This window comes from Fundulus heteroclitus, chromosome 20 (assembly GCF_011125445.2).
Source record: "Fundulus heteroclitus isolate FHET01 chromosome 20, MU-UCD_Fhet_4.1, whole genome shotgun sequence".
Classification (NCBI taxonomy): Eukaryota; Metazoa; Chordata; class Actinopteri; order Cyprinodontiformes; family Fundulidae; genus Fundulus; species Fundulus heteroclitus.
In genome coordinates this window covers 12,661,062-12,686,473 of record NC_046380.1, presented here as the reverse complement: position 1 = coordinate 12,686,473, position 25,412 = coordinate 12,661,062, and the positions used below count along the sequence as shown (strand labels likewise).

Genomic DNA, 25,412 nt, shown 5'->3' with positions numbered 1-25,412 from the left:
TTATGTACTTGGATGCACCATATGTCATCCTCTTCTGTAACTGATTTATAGAACTCCAGATTCCTTTTCCTAACATCCAGCAGTGGAGGAACTATAATTCTGCAGGGCTTATCGCTCTGACTGGTTAAATATGATTTACTGAGATGAAAAAGCGATTTGTACACAAATATGAAAAGGTGTGTGGAGACATATCACTCACTGTCAAATAGACTGCTTGCACACTGGCTTAATCAAATGTACTTCTGTTTATAGGGTTACACTGCTACTTTATCTTAAAAAAGAACGGCAAAAAAAAAGAGCTTAAGTGGGATTCAGACAAGAAATTGCTTTTTCTTTTTACATGGTATTTCTCAGTCTTGAACTGCACTATTGGGGATGGTATATGTACTGTTTTAGAGAATTATAAATCTCAGATTTTCCAATAAGAAATTTTGAAATATAAAGAAAATGTGACTTTGGTTAGCTAATACGACTTAAATTATATTGGCATTTTATGTGCTTTATGATGACACAGTACAGTTGTTTATAACTGCAAATCAGAGAGAAAATGATTCATAGTTTTCCGTTATGTTTAGCCAAAAAGCATTTAGTCCTATTAATATGATAAATAAACTTTCCAGTTCATGATTCCGTTTATGGAATCTGTTGACACAACAGCTTTTAGTTGTGCCCTCCACATACAAGTAAGCCCCAATTTATTCATAACCCTGGCAAATTTAGGTTTTAAGTAAACTTTTAATTACTCCAACATGTTTCTTGTGACTGGAATTAAGATTAACGTTTGGACTGACCCGGCAGAGTCCAACCTTAAATCAGATGCCTAGTATGTGAAGAGAGCAGAAGATAAGAACAATGAAATTGAGAACTTCTAACCTTAAAGACTTCAGGAAAGCAGTGGACACAAGCAAAAAATCTTGCCAGTGATTAGTTTGAAGGTTTGGCATCTGAAAGGTCAGTGAAGATTTTTTTTGATGAGTATAAATTATTTTTGATATTGTTTTTTTTTTTTTTATGAAATGTAAATGAAAAGCTATTTCTTTTTAAAACATGTACTCATTTTACGTTGTTTGATTAGCTTTGAGGGACGCCTGTGTCTCGTCCTACTAGAAAAATTATACGAAGAAAATTAAATAATAATTTTTAGATCTTCTGCCTGTTGTAGGAACAGTTTTGGGTGCTTAGCTGTATCTGGGCTTTATTAAAGAGCCGCAAGTACAAGTAAATTGTTCAAAAACAGCGATAGGGAGTTCTATAGTAGCTTACCAAAAGCCATGTAGGACACAAAGCAAACATGTGGAAGAAGTCAGTCTGGTCTGAGACCAAAATTAAACTTTTGGCCAACATGAGAAGAGCCATGTATAGAGGAAAATTAACTCTACTCTTCACACTGAACCAACACCCTCCAATCCCAATAAAAGACAATGGAGTTTGTAGATTCACAAAACAGGAAATTGTTCAAAGGGAATTTTGCAAGGTCTTGTACGTGCCTTGCCTGAAAAATAGTCAACTCTGTACTGATTTGGATCAGTTCCCCACATTTCATAGACTGCTTTGTTGTGGGTCAGAATGCCCCTTTAATCTAATTTAAGGGATTTTCTTTGGCTGTTTGCAGTTCACTCATGAAACTACCTATTGGTGTCAATGGGCTGCAGGTTTGCACATTATTTGTCTCTTTTATTATGGTCTCATTTCTCTTTCCAAAGAACAGTCACTCAGCCATTTCCAATTGCTTTCCTTTCTTCTCCTTCACGACCATCTCGTTTTAAGTCTAAAGTAAGAGAATGTGCGGGAAACACTCACTCTGTGGAAAGCGTGGTGGGTTGTCATTAACGTCCGTGATCACTATGGTCACCGTGGTGGAGCCTGAGAGACCACCCATTTGGCCAGCCATGTCTGTTGCCATGACGACCAACTCATAACGATCCTGAGTCTCCCGGTCCAAATCTGCCACCGCTGTCTTGATTATTCCTAATGATTGAGAGAGTTTGAAAGCAAAAGGCAGAGGAGAAGTTGAACAGTTAGTCATCGGGGCCAGGAAAGGTTACATTAGTTGTTATCTTAAGCAATAACACGTTGTAGTAACTGTCTGAACAAGAGCTTCAGCACGGTTTTTAAGTAAAGGTGCAAATGCCTGGGCACAAGTTTGCACTTAAACATTTTGCACTGCGAAACCAAGTTCAGCTTGTGAAATAAAATGTCTGCAAAATTAAGGTTTGTGAACCTGTAGAAACAATTTGGATTTGGAATTACGGTTTGTGCATTTGTGCTTCTGTTTTGTACTTGTTTGTAAACATCTAATTACATATAGAACAGATAAAACTCACTTGCCATTTGTGTGACTCTAAAGTAGAACAAAAAATTCTGGTAGAAACGTAAAGGCCTTTGATGCCTCGAATTACTTGGCCAGTGACACTTTACCGGTACAAATCAGAACAAAGAGTTGTGTGTTGCCTTCAGAGTCCTCCCAGGAAGTGTCATAGGATTTACAGTATGTTGGAAGACAGAGAAAAAGAAATTAAGAGCTCAAATTCGTAGGTTTCCTAAAACACTATTAAAATTTTATAACTAAATGTATATGTCCCATGTACTCATGTCAGAATATAAAGAGAGAATATACAGTATGTAGTCAGTTTCTCAAAAGTAGGCCTTTTAATTTGCACAGGTATTTATGGAGCGGCAAAGCTCTGCCGACTGACAGGTTGGGTTGCTTTCTGCAAGCGACAAGGCTGTCTCTGCTCATTTAACCCGCTGAGCAACATGTCACCCCAGGAAGTCTATTAACAATTCTCTACATTATGTTTTAAGGTTTAAAAATTGATGGATAGATGGGTTATTAAAGGAAGTGTTCACCCAATCCTCATCCTTGTCACTATTCAAATATCTTTCATTTGACATGCTAGATACAATATGTAACTGAAAGTCATATGCCAAACAACATCTTAATTAAATTAAGCAACATGTATCAAAATGGGGCTGCTAACGTTCATATAGTGGATTAAAAAAAGTATTTTTCTTTTTGGGATGTAGCAGTGGTACAGGAGTAGAGCGTGTAACCCATGTTCAGAGGCTTCAGTCTTCAATGTAGCCATCCCAGTTTCGAGTACGAGCTCATGAATCTTCGCTCCATTTCTCACAGTCAAATAAAGGCTACTAGTGCCAAAAAAGAGAATTCCACAAGTATTTTCTGTTTAAGATGTTCTGTTAACATTGTAAGGTAAAGCTAATGCAGTGTTTCATTGAGATAAAATTATTTATTTACTTATTAGGCACCTCACATGTAGTTTCCTGACACCTACTTGTCGAAAGGTTTTCAAATGCTAGGTACATGGCAGGTATACGATAAAAATTAATTTAAATTATATGTTTTCTGAGAAACACTGTCAACATTTTAAATTTGTGCAGCAGTGTGATCGACAACTATATATATATATATATATATATATATATATATATATATATATATATATATATATATATATATATATATATATGTATATGTGTGTATATATAAATCTCTAATAAATACTAATGTTTTCAACAGAAACCACACTTTCTACAAAACAACAAAGGAATATGACTCTTCATTTGACATGGTGGCCTGAGGGTCTATTTTCCAAAAAAAATATATACTCATACTTTATAAGGCATTTCTCAACTTGTACAATGCCTAAACTGCTAATTTTTTTTTTATCAACTCGAGGATGATGTGCATGACAGTAAATTATCTGGGCTTGAGTAAATGAGATTTAAATGCCCAAAAACAAGGAAAAAATTCAGGACTCTTTCTTTACACACTCTATTTTAACTATTTATACAAATAAATGGAAAAAAAGGAAAGAAAATAGTTATGTTAATGAGCTTGACTTCGATGGATTCAGTGTCTTGTTGGTTTTCATTATCAATGCATCATTCGGCGTTGCTCAGTGTCAGAGTTCACATAACAGATACATTTTTTATGTGGTTGTTCACCATTTTCTCCCAAATTTTCACTGAAAGTTTGCATGCAGGGCCCACTCATGTGACACTGCTGTACTGATGGTACTTTTTATATTTCAAACAGGCATGTGAGCTATTAATTTTATTGTTATGGGCCATGTCATTAACTATAAGAAAGTTAATTCACACTTGTGGTTATTGTAAAAAAAAAAAAAATCGAAGTTATTAATACATTGCTTCAGAAAAATAGAAACTTTATATGGGCTGGGCAGGGAATTTTGTTCTGCTCTTAATTTCAGCCAAAGTTTGTGGACAAGGAGTTTTATAGGAACAACATATCTTTGGCTGTCATGTGTGAAAATAGTTTTATGCTTTTGCACCGAGCCTATGGAAAGCCTTGCTAAGGAAAAATGTGCATATGGAGCATACTCATGGGAATCTTTTATACTTAATTTTCGTATTATATTTATCCTCTTAACACCTTAGTAGTCTAAACATTGTTGATACCTAAAATGATCTGTTTCTCTTCAAGGATATATTTGTCTTTCTCCTGATAAATCTGTAATTTAAATTTACAACACACCAAAAAAAACAAAAAAAAAACAAGTTTTTCAGCCTTTGTGTTTCATGTGTCTAAAAGCCATTTTAGACCAAAATTCTCAGGTCTTAAGAGGTTCTAATAAAAAACCTGACCACAACTCAACATGTCGCATAGTCTACCTCAAAAAAAAGAAAAAAAAGAAAGAAAGAAAGACCAGCTACTGTACATACAGATGCATAAACCTACATATATTTTACAATGTTACAACCCTTGATGCAGAACTAAAACACAGTTTGGCCCAAATTTGTGACTATATAAATGGTAAAGCATTTCAGTTCTTCCTCAGACAAGCTTAATGGGGGAGACCATATCACATTTGGCCCGCTGCCATTACACCATTTTATGGTGTAGTTTAATAAAATGAATAATATATAGGGCTAGAATGAAAGCATGCCAAAGCCATCCTGAACACCATTAAAACGCTTCTATGGTGGTAAGAGCACGCTCATGCCTACAAAGCTAATATCCAGAAAGCACTTATTATAGAGCAAGTTCTTATATATATATATATATATATATATATATATATATATATATATATATATATATATATATATATATATATATATATATAAATTGCCTAAAGTCAGCCTGCACAGTGATGTGGTGGTTAGGGCTATCTCCTCAAAAAGTTTGGATCTCTGATGGTTCATTTCTATGAGGATTTTGCATGTTCTTCTTGTGAATGTGTGGGTTTTCTCTGGATACTTCTCCTCCCACAGTCTAAAAGCATGCATGTTAACTTGAGATTTTAAATTGACCTTTAGTGGGAGTTGTGTATATTGTTGATGACATATGTGTCTCTGTTTGGTTGACTAACAGTGTCTCGGTTTTGGACCCTATCTTTTGACGACCCTATGACCAATAAAAGGATTGATTGCATACAGAAAAAAAAAAGTGCGGGTGAGTTAGGTTTTGGATTAGGAGTCTAAACCAGTGCACTCCTCGCATATTGCAACAACATTGCATATCAAAGCACCAAGTTTACACTTTGCCATACAAATGATTACAGCCACCATTAGTGCTGCATCATGTACCTACTAATACTTAAAAATAGTAGGAAAACTAAAAGTGCACACAGCAATGAGTCCAAGAGGAAACAAATCACGTATTTCTTTATATTTTCAATTACCTGTTTTCATCAGGGAAACTGAGAGTCTAATCCCATGTTCTTACAGCTGTTCTGCAGTTTGGACTTTTATAGCCAATATAAAAATTGAAAAGAGGCAGTTTTAAGACTGAGATGTCAGCTTCCCTTTTATGGCTGTCACGGTGACTTTACTTTGGCCTCCATGTGCATAGAAACTGATGATCCATACACAGTGTATTGCTGCACTCACATTTTCATAGGTAGTGTCATTCTGCTTTGATGTTGCAGCCGACAAATGTGGTATACACACAACTGTGATGCTACCTTTAAAGATAAATCTAATTTAAACAGAGCTTCCTATGCCCTTTTTGAGATTTTTTTTTTCTTTCAGTGTTTGAAAGGTTTTTTATATTGACACAGTAATCCCTGCCATGCCAAAGTAATGGGGACAATGACAGACTTTGTGCTAACATTGCCAAAATGAGATGAAGTGTTATTAGTGTGGATGATTTTATAACTTTTCCATCTATTCTTTATATTGACTTTCTTTCCCCCATTATCCTGGCACCTAATAGCTGGCAGCGTTTTAGGCATGTCTGTGTAAACGATGCAGTGAGCAGGTGGAAGGGATGATAGTTGTGAAGAGGGAAGTGGAACAAACCATCTAGTCTTCCGGCTTATCCCACCAAGGTAGAGTCATTTATCATCCAGGCACCAGGTGAACCAAATCAAAGTAGTGGATACCAAAAAAGGAATCATTAAGACTTCAGTGTTTTCCCCTCGGGATGGCATTCCAAAAGCAACACCAACGCAAAGGTTCATCTGCAAGTCTGTATAGGCCATGTTATAATGCTCTCAAGGGAAATGGTTTAGTTTTCCATATATAGATATGGGGAAATGTTTCATCAGCAAAGCATGGATGTTGAGATACAGCTGGCAACACTGAATACCAGATGTTAATGTAATTTTAATCTTTACTTAAACTCACCTGTTGTTCCTAAAAGTATTCCTTTTTTCTTTTTTCTTTTTTTTTTGCCTATTTAAGGTTTTAAATGATTTCCCGATGCCCCTACCCAGAGTGTATTATGCCTCTCACCCAATGATAGCACTGGAGTCAGGCAGTGATTTTATGGCAATTCATAAGGCAGTTTCACTTTACTACTTGTCATTTATGACAACGTTTGACAATTAATAGTGCTTAAGGATACATCTTTTAGACACAATCTCACGGCATGTCATGTGTTTAAAAGGCAGGGATCAATAAAACCCCACACAGGTAAAAAAATAAAAATATAAATAAAGGTTGAATAGTTTATTGCATCAGTTCCCCTCCTGTCCGTTTTTCTATTCATGCATACACTTCATGGATACTTTTTTTATTTTATTTCTTGAGGCTAATCAATGAAAAAGTTCTGCGTTCAAGAGTCAATTATTACAATAATTGCTATAACATTGCATTGACTGACTAAACAGAAAATGAAAATATACGAAAGAACAGAAATAGGTAAAATGTTTTATTTAACAAAGAAATCAAAAAAAGTTTTTAAGAAATGTTAATTTATTTCTAAACTTTAAATAAAACAGATTTGAAGTTCATCATTATGCTTTTTAGCTTATACTTTGAAGATGTATTGCATGGAAGACTATCTGATGTTAAACTTTGTAGGAGATACTATGACAGAGGTAAATCTATGCTTAAGTTGGTAGATAGATCCAACACCCACATATCTACAACTAAGCATAGAAACAGCTGTTATGTGTCATACACTGACAGACTTTCCAAAAATATCAATGTTTGTATTATCATTAAGCATATTTTACTCAAAAGTCTTGGGAGACTGTTATTTCCTGTCATCAGTGGGTTTTGCCTAGGAGCTCTGTTATGGATGCCATTTTTGCAGTTTCCTTCTCATTGTTGAGTCAGCAAAACCCACCTTAATTATGGATGCTGATGCCAGAGCTGCTTTAAATGCTGCTCTGGGTTCATTTTGAACCCTCTGAATAAGTCTTTGGAGAGCCCTTGGTGTAACTAAGGAACACTGACCAATCCTGGTGTTAAGGGTCTCACTGTGTTTTGTACCCCTCTCCAAACCTATAGATATAATTTACTTTGTTTATTTTCTGTTCTAAAAAATAATTTTGATTGACTCATGATGTTGTGCTCTTTAAAACATTTGACCTACGTTATGTTGTCAAACAAGTTTGATTTATGAACTCTCCTGATCCCACCAGTTCAGCAATAATCAGATCTGGGCACGGGCGGTTAAACTGAACGAAAAAATGTGGCAAATCACAGGTAATTCATAATTTAACAACTGGGGTCAATTCCTTTTTCACAAAGGCCAGGTTGGTTTGGATAGCTTTTTTTTTTCCTTTTAATAAATTATATTATTATTCGATAACCACTATTTTGTTTGATGACCAAACATATTTAAGACAAATAGTAAAAACCGATCAAATCCATAAAGAGGCAGACACATTTCACTGCAATTTATTACACATTTATAACACATTTATGGTGCTTTGTTTAGCAAGACATGCACTGCAAAGTATATTTAGTCATTGATGAAGGAGGTTCTTGACAAAAAAAAAAAAACTATAACGATGCCAGACAAAGGGATTTTATGGTTTAGTTTATGTTCTTGAGCATTTGGTCCATGAAAATTAAGCTGACACTAAAAGAACAGGCAGCAAAGATAAAAATAGGAAAGTAAATACCAGCTTCTGGTGATTCGTCTTACCTGTATGTTTATCAACAGTGAAAAACTTTTCTCCATCCAGTACACTGTAAACCACTCTGGCACTGCTGCCATATGTAGGGTCATCAGCATCCGACGCAGTAACCTTCATGACAGACGTTCCTGTAGAAGACAGACCACACAATGTAAAAATAAAAATGGCAGTGAAGACTATAGAGCCAGAAAGCCACTGGGGACTAGTCCTGGATTCCTAAATCGGTGAAGGCTAGACGCAAAGGTGTTTTAAGTTTGTCTTTGTGAGGACAAACGGAAGCTTTGGAGCTTCTGAACAGACTGGTGAAGCATAACTCATCAGCATAGACAGGAATGGTCCAGGCTTAGTTTGGTTAAGTCACTGTTTGTGTGGAACTTAAAGGCATAAGCAAAAAGTGTGGGCTAAAAAGGTGATCTCTAAACAAGAATGAAAAGTAACTGTGCGTTCAAATTTGTACAAGATTCAGCATTTGCACTCATACATAGCTCATGTTCCTGAGATTAGTACATTTGCGGCTGTGGCAGCAGTAAACTAATTCAACCTTTATGAACATAATTTTCCTTGCAGGTTTTTTTAAATTATATTCTCACTACACCAGTGAGCCACAACATTACTTTGAGATTTTCTTTTCATCGACACAGATTGTCTCACTAAGGACAGGAAACATGAAGCTTTACAGTTAACATTACATTTTCAAAGACTCTAACAAGCTACACAGATCTGGATCAAACAACATCTGCTTAATGGCACTTAAGCAAAAAAGAAAAAGCACCAGAAAGTTTTGTACGTGACATAAGTGTGTGTGGCACAGTTATTAATATACGCTCAGTGCTTTTTTTGTCTCCGGTGTGCATACACAAGCCTCTAGCAGCAGTTACGCAGGCACATCACCCCATTTAGTCACACGTTTTAGTTAAATCTAAGCCCAGAGCTTTGAAAACTCAAAGTTCCTAATTAGAATGGTAATAAATAACTGCATATTTATTTCCCATCTCAACAACATTTTGCCTCTATAAATATATTTATTTGGACATAAAAGAACGTGAAAAGAGGCAAAAAAGGAGATGTTTGTAGATGCCACAGGTCTTGAAGGACACAGAGTCCGCCTCTGTCTCCAATCATCTGGCCAGTGCTATGGGTAATTACTAGCAGCTGGTCTTGTCCAATAAAGGTCACCACTGTAGCCCATCTCAGAGCCCTGTCATGCTACTGTCCAGCGACATAATGACCATATGCTAATGATGCTAATTAGCCGGAAGTGTCAGAGCACTGTTTGTTTCCTGTCATTGAAGGGAGTTCCTAGGAGGTTAGTGGAATACCATTAAGGTCAAGGAAGCCATTAAGTCACATGCCTCGGATTACCATTCCAAGGTGCCACCCGAACCACTCTTTTGTACCCTACTGTATGTGAAAAGAAGCTGGCCACTTTACATGTCGTTTAACATGCAATTTTTGCTTGGTGATAAAAATACGTTTTGAGATTTTCATTAAAATGTGGATTAACACAATAGAGTTACTTGAACATATTGAACATGAATAGGCTGGAAAGAGGTTTCCATTTTTATTGCAAGTTAAATCCCTATACCATTATCCATTCCAAATATCCAAGAGGATACATCACTTTGAACCATAAAGGTTGTAAATATGCAGCATTCCAGCTGAGAAATTAGGGAGATATCATTATTTCATGGAAATACGAGACCGCAAAAGGCAAGGTATTTTCAATTCTGGCAAAAGGCATGAATTTATCTCATTTTTATTCTGCTGATTAGCCATACTGCTGTGGGTCCAACAAAGCCATTTTATCCATGGGATTACTTTCTTATCTTAATTTTCCCCAGGTAACACTCAGTTAGATGCCAAGCTGTTTCTGGATACCGCTGGCAGCAACGTCAGGCGGTTTGAAAGAACTATAGAAATGCAAATGTTTCTTTAATGTGTTTATATCAACTGGAGAAGGGAACGAGTTTGGCACTTGGATTCCTATTTACTTTTTGGCTTGCAAGAATTTTTTCTTTGAGAAAAGACATTACTTAACAAATTTTATGGTATCACTGATCCAGATGTAAGTGCTGATGTGTCTGTACTCATTTCAAAATAAAATTAAATATTTAAAATATTATGAATATATATATACAACAAAATACGAACAGTAAATGGCTGTACATCATTGAACATGTTATATTGCATTAAAACACGTAAATGTAGTTTGCAATGTATTAGCTCTTTGATCAGTGAACAAGGATTGAAGAGCACTGTATGCATGCTTCTCATTTATCATTGTGCAACATCAATATTACTTAAGAGACAGACTAAACACAACTTATGTTGTTGTTTTCATAGTTTAATATTTAGAATTAAACTGTTTTTAGACGATTTCAGAATTAAATTTATTTAATTGAAAAAATATCTTTTTTGGTGGAGTTTATTTTACTGAATAATCTAGTTAATGATCTTAAGTATTGCTTAAATATTATTATATGCTTGTTATTCATATTGTTTTCTGATAATTACAACTACCAGACATTATATTTTTCAACTTCTTGACCAGTTTTAAAGCTTGGTACATTACTGTATATGCCATCAAACAGAGACTTTTAACCCTGCCACCGTCCTTCACAGTGTTTTATAATAAATCTTTCATTAGCCACTTATACGCACTCACAAAGCACTACACATTCATTGAACTGCTGTCCACATATATGCAGTGCTTTTTCAAGAAAATCCCTCTCATAGTCTCCTGCAAAGCAAAGCAAGATATTGGAAGCAATATTGGTGTTCACGGACTTACCCAAAACAATTTTAGAGGAGAGGAATATATTCTATATGCCTGACTCAACACATATCCGATCGCACAAGGGTTGGTTAACGAAATGTACGTCAACCTTAATAATGTAATGCAGTCTGGCATTTCTATGACACACATTGCGAGTCTTCATTTTTTGATCAATAAGAGCAAATATTTTCATGTGTTAAATGACAACAAATATGCAATGGAACAAGTATCACTGCGTGAAGAGAAGCAACCTGCTGATATTTCATTATTTGCGGACAGGTCACCAGTCCTCCAAAAGGCTAAGACACACACACACACACACACACACACACACACACACAAATACACACACACACACACACACACACACAGGCTGCGATCCACCACTACACCCAACGGTCAATTTGAAAAAAAAAAGAAAGAAGTTATCCTAACCTGCGAGCTAATGGGGACCTTTGGACAGTAGGAGGAAACCACACACAGAGAGCACAGTAAGGACCACAGCAAAGATGCATAGAGGCAACCCTTTCAACTGACAGAACTAACCTCTGCAACACAGGGACACCCAAACAGTGGGACCCTTTTTAAGGACAAATTAGTTAAACTTGGTCTAATTACAGACAGTGAAATATGAAAACTTATAACAGGAAATGAAAGGAACAGTAACTAAAACAAAATTATGTTGAAATATCTTACACTATGATTCACCTGAGCATAAAAGACTAGAGAGGGTTACAATAGCTCTTTGCTGTGCAACATTAATGAGGGTACCACTTTGTTATTCATAATACTCTAACAGAGTGGATAAATAGGTGGTGGAGATATGTATCACAAATCTCAAATGTTATATTCCTTTTTAATATTTCTATAATTGTATCATTTGTTTTTTTTATTGCTTACAATTCCCAAGACTGGGTGGGATTGACATACATTTAAAAACACCAAAGAAAATTAACAGTTTGTATAGTTATTGTTTTTTGCCTTTTTTTCAGTATTGAATTTGTTAATGTGTCCTGTTTCTGGATTTCAAAATACGTCAAGCATAGTTATGAGATTTCTTTGTTAGAAGGTACTTTACGGAATTAGCTTTTGGGTGTGTGAGCATGAGATGGAAATGTGTATGTGTATATATATATATATATATATATATATATATATATATATATATATATATATATATATATATATATATATATATACATACATATATATAGATAGATATATATATACATACATATATATATATATATATATATATATATATATATATATATATATATATATATATATATATATATATATATATAGATAGATAGATAGATAGATAGATAGATAGATAGTTATAGCTATATTTATGTGTGTGTGTGGATAGATATACATTACATATCTATCTATTACTTTGTTCCATTATACATTATGAATAGTACAAATAATATTCTAGTAAAAAAAGCTAATCACATGACGTGAAAATACACAAGGGAGAGGGTTGCTTCTAGGGTGGGAAGGATTCACTGGGGGATTGGTGACAATGGCTATATAGTCAGATTTATGCATGAGTTTGGTTTAATGGTATCAACACAGGCTGTCGGAATGGCTTCCCACACCATTTCAGCACTCTGGGAGAGATGGTTCAATTACTGCAAAGGGAGCGGGAGGAGTGGGCCACGTGTGAGACACTAGACTGACAGCTATTTAAGAGGCAGCCTCGTAAAAGAGATTTGTGCCTATCTCAGCTGGTGCGATACTAGTACGGGCTTCAATGGAGGGGTCTAACTGCTGCAACTCTGAGCCTCTCTCCTGCCTCGACCCACCTTAATCTTCAGGACTGAGTGCTCCCTGCCCGCATTATGGATCATTTAGTAAAGCCATAAAAGCTGAGATGTTTTCACATGAAAAGTTATTCCTTTACTACTTCAAATCTGATTCATTTCTTGCTCATCCACATAAATGCCCCAGGAGAGGGATGGCAGAGGGAGTAAGGCAGAGAAAGATGGGTGGAAGCGAATAAAGTTTAAGGAGGAGAAAAATCTGTGATGTCATAACAGCCAGGAGCCAGCTTACATTGATTTCTTCCAGATCTCAACGAGGACTTCGGGATATTTTTAATCTACGTTTAATAATATTGCAATGCAATCTTTGTTTGCTTGTGAACCTGTGTCTTTTAAGAGATCTAATCATAATTTGTCTTGCGAGACAATGTTGTAAACCAGTGTGGCATATCAGTGTTAAGTTTCTGTATTTTATTACTATGAGTGTTTCTTTGGGGGATTCAATGTGTTTAATTCATAAAGGTTCTCACTCCTTGAATATGTATAGTATGTATATATAAATAATTTACCATGTCATTAACTTCACTTGTATTTGTAAAGCTATTACATCTTCGATAAACTTACCTTCAAAAATGAAAAAAGGTAGTAACCATGGTACCAAAATTAAAGAAACAGAAGCCATGAAAATACCTTTTTTTCCCCAGTTAATTACCACTTAACATGTTTTACATGTGTATATATTTAGATGCCAAGTATTCTATATGACATATGAAATGTCTGGAAAACTGCCTGGAAAAGTAAAATGCCAGGGCTTCTGTGGTATATCAGATTTCTTTGAAAAAAAAACAAAAAACTTTGATCTCTAATATCACTATTGTAAATCTACAATGCTGCTGTTGTTTTTTAAGCAATGCTTATGCTTGGTTATTACTGTATTCCATATCATCACTCTGTTTCTTCCCCTCTCCCAAATATGTAGAAACATGACCTTGCATGCTTAGATCAGCCAAAATCAATTATGTCAGGCACTGTGGTTGAGGGCATATTGCAGCATGTTGTTAGTCATATACATAAAGTTAGCTTGCAGAGCATATTGATTGCAAGGTGCCTGCATTGCTGCAGTCCTCTCACCTGTGGTGCCAGTGATCTGAACTGCCTCCTGCATAGTTAGTATCATAAAGGTTTTTATAGAGATCTTAGTACCTTGCAACCATTCACGAACAGAGAAGAGAGGACAGCAACTATTCATTCAATTCCTTTTTGGAATTTCTGCATTACATGTAAAAGGTTTTGGGGCATGTTTAATGCTAACTGAGTGAATGTGTAGGATAAAGGTCAAGAGATCAAGAAAAAAAAAGAAAACACTTACTTGGTCTGTCTTACATGCTGTTATTCACATTTTTAAAATACTCAAAGACTGACTGTTATGAAATGGGTACAGAGTCATAATTTAAAGAAAGGGTTGTCGGATTTTGGTAAATAAATTACTAGAGGTTTCAGGAATAAAGCCTGTGATAGATGTTTTTCTTAAATGTTGAGTATGCATATATCAACAAAACAACATTTGAGCAAATAATTTCAAACATGATCAGTGTGTACATATGAATCCAAGCAAGTTTCCTTTGTACATTGCCAGTAAACATGGGAATATGAGTAAAATGTATTTTTCCTTCCCTGCATGCTCACAATCATATCTGTCTGAAAGAAGAAGCACAATGTTATCAAATATTAGAAAAACTCCTAAATGAGGTGACATTTTTTTATTGTAGTTCATGAGCAAAATCAAACATTTATCTCTTAGTTATACAAACAAATGAATGCAGACTTACATTCAGGAGGAGATGAAGCACAGGCATTTAAAATTTCATGTAAAGGGTTATTCATATATCTAGTGTAAATTAAGTCATAGGGTTAAGCATAATGCTTTGTAACTGCAGTTTGATGAGCAAAAAAGGAAGTGACCCACTCTAACCACTAGCTGTGTTTCCATCAACGTTTTTTAATGTGCATTTTGAAGTCTCGCATTAGAAAAGGTTGATAAAAATGGTAAAAGTCTAATTTAACAAAAGTTTTTGTTTTTTTTTGTCCACTTGAGGTGTTTTTTCGTTCTTCCAAAAGAGAGTTAATGTGCCAAATGGGAGACATATTTACCTTCCATGACTGAACTGTTTCCACTGTCAGTGTCTTCCTGGATATTCCCAATAGGTGCAAGGACATGCATTTCTTTCTCTACATCTCGAGACAACATATAACATCGTCAGTACTAGTTGACATGAAAGAAACAATGACAACTTGCCTGATAGCAACACAGTCCTGAAAACAACTCTTCATTTTTCTCAGATGTGTTGTCCAGGCTAATTTCCAACCATGTATAACGTCAACTTCTGACCAAATTATGCTTTTAGCAGTTTTGTTTATTCCCTCTAAAGCAGTGGATGGAAATACAGCTAATTCACATTTTCTTTTTTTTCCCCTTCTGTGCAACCTTTTAAAAGATTGCTCAAAATTTGCATCATTATCGGATGGAAACATAGTCCCTGACTAGTAATCTTCAAGAAAGGATAAAGTATCGGAGTGCATAGGCTTGATGCACAATAGGTAGTTTTATAATAAAGAAATAAATCAGTCTCTCCAAGAAGTCACCCCTTCTATACAATGCATGTTTGTAGTGAGTTCCCAACCACGCTGCTCATCAGAATGAATATATCATGCATTGAACCATAGCACCTTGCCACTATGGTGGTTTGTTGTAGCTGCCTATAACATATTCCGTGACTTAAAAACTATTTGAATAAAACGATTCAAATTGAATTTGAATCGTTTTACAGCAATGTATATTCAGCCAATAGACTCAGTTACAATAATAAAAAATAAAAAAAACTATCTTGTTAGAAATTGTGCTTTCATAATGCTTTCCAGTGCATTGAATGGGAGTTTTATAAACCTGGCCAAAGTGTGGATAATTCCATCCCACATGGCTGGCATAGCTTGGATTTGGCTCTAGTACAGTTTTAATTAGTCTGACAGTACCCTCATCTAAAAAGCCTCTGGTCCTAGAAATCCCAGTGTGGTAAGCAGTTGTATGGGTACAGGCAGCACATGGCTCCTTGCCTCTTCATGCCACACAACTGACTACAGGTCTAAGCACAGGACCAACAGGATTGCAACTAAAACCCTAAAGAGGATGATGATGATAACCAGTTTACAACAGAAGATGTTCTCTCATTAAGTTCATGATTTCTACACATTGAAGTATCTGGAATATCCTTCAATAAAGGTAATGCCAGTAATATTAAAGGTAATTTCTGTACCACTTCACATAATATTTATTATCGATTTCTTTAAATGAATCAGATGTCTCTGTTGTATAAAGTAATAGTTTTCAAATCTTTAAAAGTTTCCATGCATGCCGTTTAAAATTTACCAATTTGTCATCAACCCTACAAAAATTGGTACCCCACACATAAAATCAGCATGCAGCCATACACAGTACATTCCACACTTTCCATTTTACTACTTTTCCATGCTTGGAAAAGAGCATTTAACAAATTTTTGTGCAGAGACAACTTTTGCACATCCAGGGTCTCTGTCCATCAGGACATGTCCAGAAAACACCCCAAAAACTCCCACTGATCAGATGCCTGGACCACCTCAACTGACTCCTTATGATGCAGAGGAGCAGCAGCTTTGATATAAGCCTCCGCTGGATGATAGAGCTCCCCCTATCTTTAGGGTTGAGCACGGTCACACCACACAGGAATCTAATTTCAACAGCTTGCATCTGGGACATAAATATATATTACATGACCATAGGTGAGAGTTGTAGTCAACATAGGCGCGCAGATGTAAAAACATATTTCAAAATTATTTAGGAACAAAAGAAGGCTTTACAAGAAATCATCGGTGAACAAAGCTCATCTTAACAACTGAACTGATTTGCTTTGTGAATTTAAAGGAGCTGTCAAAGAATATGCTAGGATTCCTGACAAAAGAGCAATCACAGGAAAGAAATGGTTTGAGAATGGTATTGGAAAGATCTGATCTCCCAAATACCATAACCTCTGTTTTATTATTGTTTAGGTGGAGGAAGTTTGAGTTCATCCAGGCCTTTATATTAGCAAAACAGTCCAATAAAGGCTTCAAAGAGTTGTTTATTATTTTATGAATGGGCAGATATATTTAAATGTCATCAGCAAAGCACTAGCACGGATCATTGGGGAAACCAATATAAAGAAAATAAGACTGGCCCTAGCATAGATCCTTGATGAAATTCACAACTAAGAGGTGCTGAGGAGTAGGTTTCTATCAAGAGTGAGAAGCTCCTATTTGCTATGTAAGAAAGTTAATGAGAAACTAAGCATATTCCCCCCAACCCAATATATGTCCAAAATATGTAAAACCCTAAAGAAGAGGAAGACTCACCCCTGTACACCTGCATCCACTGCGTACCTCGTCAAGCAGCCGTGCTGCATGACTCTACTTATAAACTGCTCCAACCATGGATTCTCCTGCTCTTCAGCTGAGCTTCAACCCTCCTCCACCTCACCCCGTCAAGCCTCACCTGACTACATCTCCCCTACGGCCTCCACCAGCAGTGTCCGGAACCCAGGGGGATACTTCACTAATACTAAATCTAAAAGCACGAAAGAAATTTTCAAATTTATGTCAATAAATCAATCTAATTACCTCTTTTTTCTGTGTGAGTCTCTCCAGATTGAACTTTTATCATGACATTTTTGCACCATTAAATTAAAGAATTATATTTCTCTGTAAGTATTTATAAATATGCATCTAATTTTAATAAGTTCAGGGCTAGCAAAAATCTTACCAGATCTACAAAAACAATGTTTGCACCATTGGTGTGGTTTTTAGTAAATGTAAAACAATAATAAAAATAATACTGAGCAAGTGCAAAGTAGGCTGTATGTCAGCATTTCTCCTTTTTACATCTTTACGTTGGCACACATTTTAAATACTTATCCATCATTACTGCTCTGTTTAAGTTATTATATTGTACAAATGCAGTATAAATTATTTTTTACTTCTTAACCTAAACATTGGCTTAAGTATTTTTGTTACCCCTCTAAATGCTACTTGAGTAAAATATGTAAACAGGAAATAATTATTGCAAAAATGCTATAGATTATGCTTTGTCTCCAGTTATGGAAACCCTTTAACAGAGTTTGGAAAATGAGTGGAGGGATACAATATTTTATATTGTTTCAAATAGTGATTTTCAGTACACTATATCAGTTAACACAACAACTGGGACAGGTTAGCTTATACTGCTTGCTCTTCTTTTGACAATTTGACTTGTCAGTTAGTGTGACCTGAGGTTTAAGGCCAAGGCACAGATGTCATGTCGTGATACATCTCTGCCACTCAAAAGGCCGCAAGTCATCTCTCACGGAACCGCATCAATCACATGATTATCCTGTGGAAAATTTTTACACCAAGAGCAGCCCGTCTACATGCTTATCCAACTTTTTAATGAAGAGGAAAATATCCGTATCTGACACTAAATGGTTTCATACTCAAGAAACTGTGCTATAGTACTTTATCAGTCAGCTCACATAAAATGAAGCACAAAAAAACTGATTGATGGATGTCTTAGTATGCACGCTGTAACACGGTGTAATAGTGATTTTAAATTGGAAAAGGCCTGTCTTTATTACTTCAATATTAGCTGGCCGTGAGGAGCATATAAGCTTTAGCTTTAGGGTGTCCCTGCCAATAATGTATCTGCAGTATATGTGCCAGGCCTAAAAGCTTATTCTTTTCACTGCTTAATGTAACTTTTGTGATGCGAAGACCCATACAGCATACAGCTGACTGTACTCTTTGGTTTTTTATATATATATATATATATATATATATATATATATATATATATATATATATATATGGATAGATAGATAGATAGATAGATAGATAGATAGATAGATAGATAGATAGATAGATAGATAGATAGATAGATGTGTGTGGGTGTAGGTGCGTGCATGTGTTTTAAACCCCAGCTCAAAGCTGCATGTACATTTCAAGATGTTCCTTTAGATGGAAACCACAAATTTAATATTAGCAAGGATGCTTTGCAAACATTAGTTCAACATCTCATTAGGTGTCAACTACCCTGCATTTCCATATAACCATCAAACTAAAGCTACTAAAGTAATGTAAATTGAATTTCAGACTGTTCTTAGACTCACACTGCCTGAAGCAACATTAGAAAGATAACTTTTTTTTTTATTTTATGCCTAATTTTTGTGTCTTGTTTATTTATGTTAGCATCTTTGTAGGGATGTTCACTCATAACTGTTATACATGTATAGGCACATCACACGTCTGTACAATAAATTTCAAGATACATGTAGCTTCCTAACTGCAACAGTGTAGTTTACACTTCTTTTTCACACTGTGAGCTAAACATACTGAACACACATCTGTCCTTCCAGCTCCTGAATTCTGTAGAAGGATCTTAGTTCTTCATGGCCAAACGAAGTATAACTGAACATAATCTCAACGTTTCTACAACTTTGTTTGTTTTCATTAAGGGACAAATTCATTAAAAGGAAAGTAAATCTGAGCTGATCTCGACTAAACTGGAATGTTAGCTTTTGTGTAGAAAAGCACAGTAAAAAAAATTTTAATATCTCTGAAGGTTCTTATCAGGTTTACTGAATACTTGCTAACTACAATTGATACAAATTGTCTACATATCCCTATTAAAGTATATCATATAAAAGAGTGAAAAGAGTGAGAAGATGATAAATCCTCAAAACATTTGATGTGACTTAAATTCCTCAACAATTTAACTGAAAAACAAGTTGATGTTACCGAAAAATTTTAAATAATAAAAAGCTAGCACACCCTAGGAGTTACACACCTACTAGTTTGTTGCACCAGCTATACATTTGATTGCAGAATTCACTCTTTGTTTGTAGGCATCTACCAGCATCCCACATCTTGACTTGGCAATACTTTCCCATTTTGTCTTGATTCTTGGAGGTTTCTGTTTTTATTTAATCTTCCTGCAAGCTTTCTTTAATTACTTTTCATTGGGTTTGTGTTTATTAATTTTTGTATTTGTGGACTGGTTAGTATTAGTTATACTTTTGTTGTCCCTCAGTCTCTCTCTGCCTTCATTGTTCCCAGCTGTTTCCTATACTAATCATCTGTTTGCCTTCACTTGCTCTCCATGCTTCTCTCTCATCGCTTCCCCTGCATATATACCACTTTGGTCATCACTTCACTTTGTCTGATCCTCTGTAAGGCTGCCACATGTTTGTTCCTCAGCTCTCTGTCCATTCTCTGTGCCTGGTCCTTCCATTGTTTTCTGTAAGTTTACCTGCCCTTTATTATTAAATCATCAAACTCCCCATGTGGCTCCCGAGTTCCTGTATGCTCTTTGGTCCAGCGACCACCTGACAAATCATGACACATTCTGTCTCGAAAGGTTCACCAAATAATTTAGCCTGTGACATTTCTTGTCCAGAGCCTTCTTCAGAAAACTCAGGGGTCATGTCAAAATCCTTTCCCACTACACATAAATGGCATATGCCAATTTTTAAAAATGCAAAAAAATTACATTAGTTGCAGATGTTATTGCTATATGTTACTCTGAGGAGAGTTTAGAGCAATATTTAGAGGCAATGACATCAGGAATGACTAAACTGAAACAGCAGTTTTATATGAATAACTTGTACATAAATTATTAAAGACTATTTGGGGTAGCAATATATACAATATATATATATATATATATATATATAACACAAATTACTGGGTATTACTTTGCACCATAAAATCTCCTCCAAGCAGCATATTAGACAGTTAAAAGCCAAACATGGCATACTATTGTAGGGTTACCAAACGCCAGATAGATGTGCTAAATCAGTAATCATTGTTCCTTTGGTGATATGTTGTGTTATTTTGTGCTACAATTTACTTTCAGCCAGGCAAATGTGTTTTTTTATGCCTGGGGTAGGGCTACTCCAAAATCCAGACACAGATATTACATGAGACTGTTGTCACACACGAAACACAGGCTGTCAGGCTCTTTGTAGCCTCCATGACTTTTTGTTGAAGATAAAAAAAGATTGAGTTTTAATAATGTCTATTCTGTATATTCTCTCTAGTTATTTTATTTTATCCAATATTTATATATGATGTGTATTTTTATGTCCTCCTTTTGACTGACAACCTGGCCAGCCAGAATGATAATGTGTAGCACTCTACGTTCTGCACATTATCAATCTGGGACTGCTCCATTTTAATCCGTTTGAGGAAAGGGGGGACGTTCAGCAGAACTCTACAAGCTGATTGGACAAAGCAAAACCTAGTGCCTGCCCACCAAAGGTTCGGTTTAGCCAATGACGATATCAAATTTAAGCAAAAGCAGAAGTTTTCACGAGAAACACCAAGAAGGTAAACTAGCCAATGCATGTCTTGTTGTTCTTTCAAAGATGAAATTGTGGATTCTTGCAAACCAGTTGTAAAAGCAGCAGCTACGTGTGCGTCCTCCTGCACTACCATGTTTATGTTGGTTCGGCTGTGGGCTCCTCAGCTTTTGCTTTTGTCGCACCGGTATGTCCCGCCTTAAATGACAATACTGCAACGTGATTGGCCAGAACCGTTATTGGTTCCGGCTCCGGCTTCATAAACAGTTGAAGAATTCATCTTGCATGCTTTATTTGACTGGTACCTTTGTACTTTGTGGTTCTTATAACCCTTTGCAATCTCTCTGCATGGCTTTAGCTGAATGATACAAAAGAGAAAATGTCAAGAAAATCCTATCCGGATACCTGAACACTTTCTAAACAATAATCCGATTGTCTATAAGTAATTACAGTTGACTGAAAACCAGAACTGAATCAAAAGGTTATTCAAGAAATTATTAGTTTAAGGGTGTGCCAAGTTGTCAGCTCTCCTCTCTTAATTTTTTTTTTTTTTACATGTTGCCCTGTAATGGTTTTTGTTCAGTTGATTAACACAGTACATGTGTCATTTTAAAGGTAGAAATGTTCTGAAATCATCTTGGACTGATTTATTTAAATAATCTGACATTTTAACAGGGGCGTGTAGAGTTTTTATATCCTCTCTATGTGAAAAACTAAACTGCCAAAGTAGAAATCCTACAAAATTGGAATATTCAAATGTATTTGAAAGCTTATTTTATATTTTCCTTGTCAAGGCATTATTTAGAAATGCCACACACAAATCTAAACTTTGAAATGGTTCTGATATATCAGATTACTTTTTATTTTTGGAGACAGCAGTAGGATTTCTGACATCAAATTTTACTTCAGGCGATATGTTTCAATGTGGTCTAACTGTAGTAATTGTTTGCAATCATTGATCATAGATTGTGGTGAGAGTGGTATCCTAGTGGTTAGAAAATTGTGCTTGTCTCCTTGAGATTCTGGGTTCAAATCCCACAGATTGCCACTCTGGGTCTGTGAGTAAAACCCTTGGACCCAGATTGCTCCCTGAGTTATGGGTTGAATACAGGGGACACGTTCATTGTAATATATGTTGTATATATTATTATCTCTTCTTAAGGATTTATATTTGAAACAGGTTTGAATATTTTTTGCATATGGTGGATTTTACTGGAAGTTACAGTATATTTACATCAGATATGTATTTCCCACAGTAAACATAACTGCTTCCAATACTCAAGTTTATCAAACTATGTATTTTTGAATCTCAGCCCAATGTGTGATATTAAGTACCTTTCATAATGCAGTTGGGCCCATTAGGATAGCTTGAGGCTGTTTTGCAAAGGATGGATTAGAAGTTAATCATAATAGAAGAATGTGTGTTTAAACGGACAGACTAGTACTGTTACCATTAGCTCATAAATAAACATGAGACAACATTAACTTTAACCATTGTAAGTGATTTGTATAAATGATGGATCTATTATTTTATTCAGAGAGCACAAAGAAGAGTTGAACATGCATAGAATCATTTCTGGCTAGGTTTTAAGTGAGCAACCATTCATCAAATACTTGTGGATTTGGATCTTAGAATATGATATTTTTTAATGTCTGCAATCATTGATTACATAATAAAATGAAGAACAAAAAAAAAAAAAGTATGATCAAAATATACCAGGGCTAGATATACATGCTGTGTTTGATTGAGGCCACCCTAATCCATTTACAAGAAAAGTTTCATTGCTACTTTAGGAACAGAAAAATATGGTATTACATTATAGCAGTGAAACTAAATAAACGTGTGGCTGATTACAGTCACTAACTAAAAATAGAGGGCATTACTTTTATTTCAGATAAAAAAAAACAATTATGGCTACTAATCTTTCTGCGTCTGGCCATTGCAGATGCAATGAAAAGTCAGGTAAACAGACTGTTGACCAAAGAGATGTCTGATTTCCACATCACTCAATAAACAATGCAAGGCAAATCTGACTTGCAAAATAAATTTCAATTTCTAAACATTTTCCAAGAAAATACAGTTTTCACACCGAAGATGTCTACATTATGTTTGTCTTTCACATTATTTGCTGTATCTTTATAACCCTGAGAAATAACAACACAGCGCGCAACATTGTTAAAATGCTGAAATGGCAGATAGTCAGAGAGACAGAAAGCCTATCCGAAAAGGAAAAGCCAGAAATGAAGGTTTTGACGCCATGACAAAGAATAGCACGGGGAGACATGACAAGAGTGATAAGTAAAGATGAATATGCCTCAGGCAGCCGACTGCTGATTACTTTCCTACTATTATAGCCTTGCGTGTTTCAAGACAATTTGCCTATACAGTTGGCCATAAAACAGCACAGTGTGCAAATCCCTGGTGTGGCTAATGCTCGCAACCTGCTTCAAATCACAGCATAAAATGCAACCCTGCTTCACATCACAGGAGCCGTGCTCAAAATTACATTACAAAAACTGCTGATTCCAACAGGGTTTCGAGCGTATCCTGGGTTCATGCAAGAAAAGGACCAAATCAAGAACACAGATTCTATTACTAAGCTTTTACATTCTCAACATTCTACAAAGACAAAAAACATCTGGCAACACACAAAACAAATTATAGAAAAAAAACTGATTAGGCTGGAATAAATTAGAAGGAAAATGTGTATGATGCTGACACATCGCAATGGGTAACGGTATTCATAATTCCTAACAAAACCATGTTTCCTGCAGAAGGCAATTGGCATATTTTCCCTTGATACATATCTAAGAATAAAAAAATGCAAACTACATATTTTACAGTTAATTTAATTTGATAATTTCTTCTTCACTGTTGTCAAAAAATATAAATCCACTTTAAACTATATATTTTTGTAAAACATGTCAACACAACAAATAATCAACAATAAACAAACTGGACAAAACTCACATTTTTGAAGACCTTTATTATAGAGGATTACATATTTTTCACCATGTTCCCTAAATAAGCACAACAATCAGGAGGTTCATTAACACTGCCTATCTTTACTGCAGTTTCATCAACATGGCTGATCTGGCTGATGTGTTTTGAATTGTCTTTTGCCAGAAAAAGTCAAAGAGATAAACATGCTTTGTTTCAACACTAAACCCTAGTTATTAGTCAGCCCCCTCTTTTAATTTTTTGATTTAGTCATAGAAAACTAGAATCTAGAAAGAAACTAGTGGCCTTTCTTCCTTAGCTCCTACTGATGACCCTTGGATGACCAGGCCTCTTGTCTAATCTCTGTGAGTAACCTCTACCACAATATGGATGAAGATTAAATCAGTCACTTGTATTTCAGATATGTTCTGTCTGTCATGATCAATATTTAATGGGCATAAGTCAGAGCGTGAATGGACTGGCAAATTGAGAGGTTAGCCTTTTGGGTCAGCTTTTCTACCCCATTACATGATAAACCGGCACTCTAGACAAAGCCCCAATCGTTGAGTCTACTGGATCTATAATTTTGTTCTTAACATTGCTTGTAAACAAGACACCAAAGTAACTGAAATCCTCCTTTGAGGCAAAACTCTGTCTGTCAACCTTGTGGGAGCAACAGGGTTAGAGACGAGGGGTAGGCATAGTGAAGTCCAACTTGCACCAGAAATTAGCTAGATTTGGTGCTAAAAAAATAGCTCTTGGTTTTGTTTCATAGGTACCAGATAGCCCTTGAAATTCAACCTTGTCAAATTATGCCCCTCCACAGCCCCCAAATAATGATATGAAAACTGTGGTAAGAAATCTTCAGTTCCATAAAACTCGAGAAGAGGCAACTCCAGAAGATTAAAGATCTCATCTACTGTTTCACAGACAACATGCTTTACTAGTCCTCCTAAATCCAATCTTTGCTAATCAGTCAGGCCTTCCTTTTCAACACCACAGAGCTCCTCAGAGAGGGCAGTGTCATCCCTCAACAGTTGAAATACACTGCATGGTCCCCCTGTTTAAAAATGTGGAGCTCCACACTGGGTTGCCCCTCCACAAATAGGGACACATGTGGTTAAAAACCTGGTCTAGCCAAGCCTTTTTTGTATTCTTGTTCACTTCTGT

General features: G+C 35.7%; 1 protein-coding gene across 2 annotated transcripts in view; it reads right to left on the bottom strand.

Moving 5' to 3' along the window:
* The window catches only part of LOC105918743 (cadherin-22), a 278,331-nt gene that overhangs the window by 61,277 nt on the left and 191,642 nt on the right, over positions 1-25,412 (bottom strand). For both annotated transcript variants that reach the window (XM_012853899.3, XM_036151556.1), the window contains exons 5-6: positions 8,369-8,488; positions 1,801-1,968 (exon numbers count right to left, since the gene is read on the bottom strand). In XM_012853899.3, the coding sequence (XP_012709353.1) occupies positions 1,801-1,968; positions 8,369-8,488 (288 nt within the window). The remainder of the gene's footprint in view (positions 1-1,800; positions 1,969-8,368; positions 8,489-25,412) is intronic.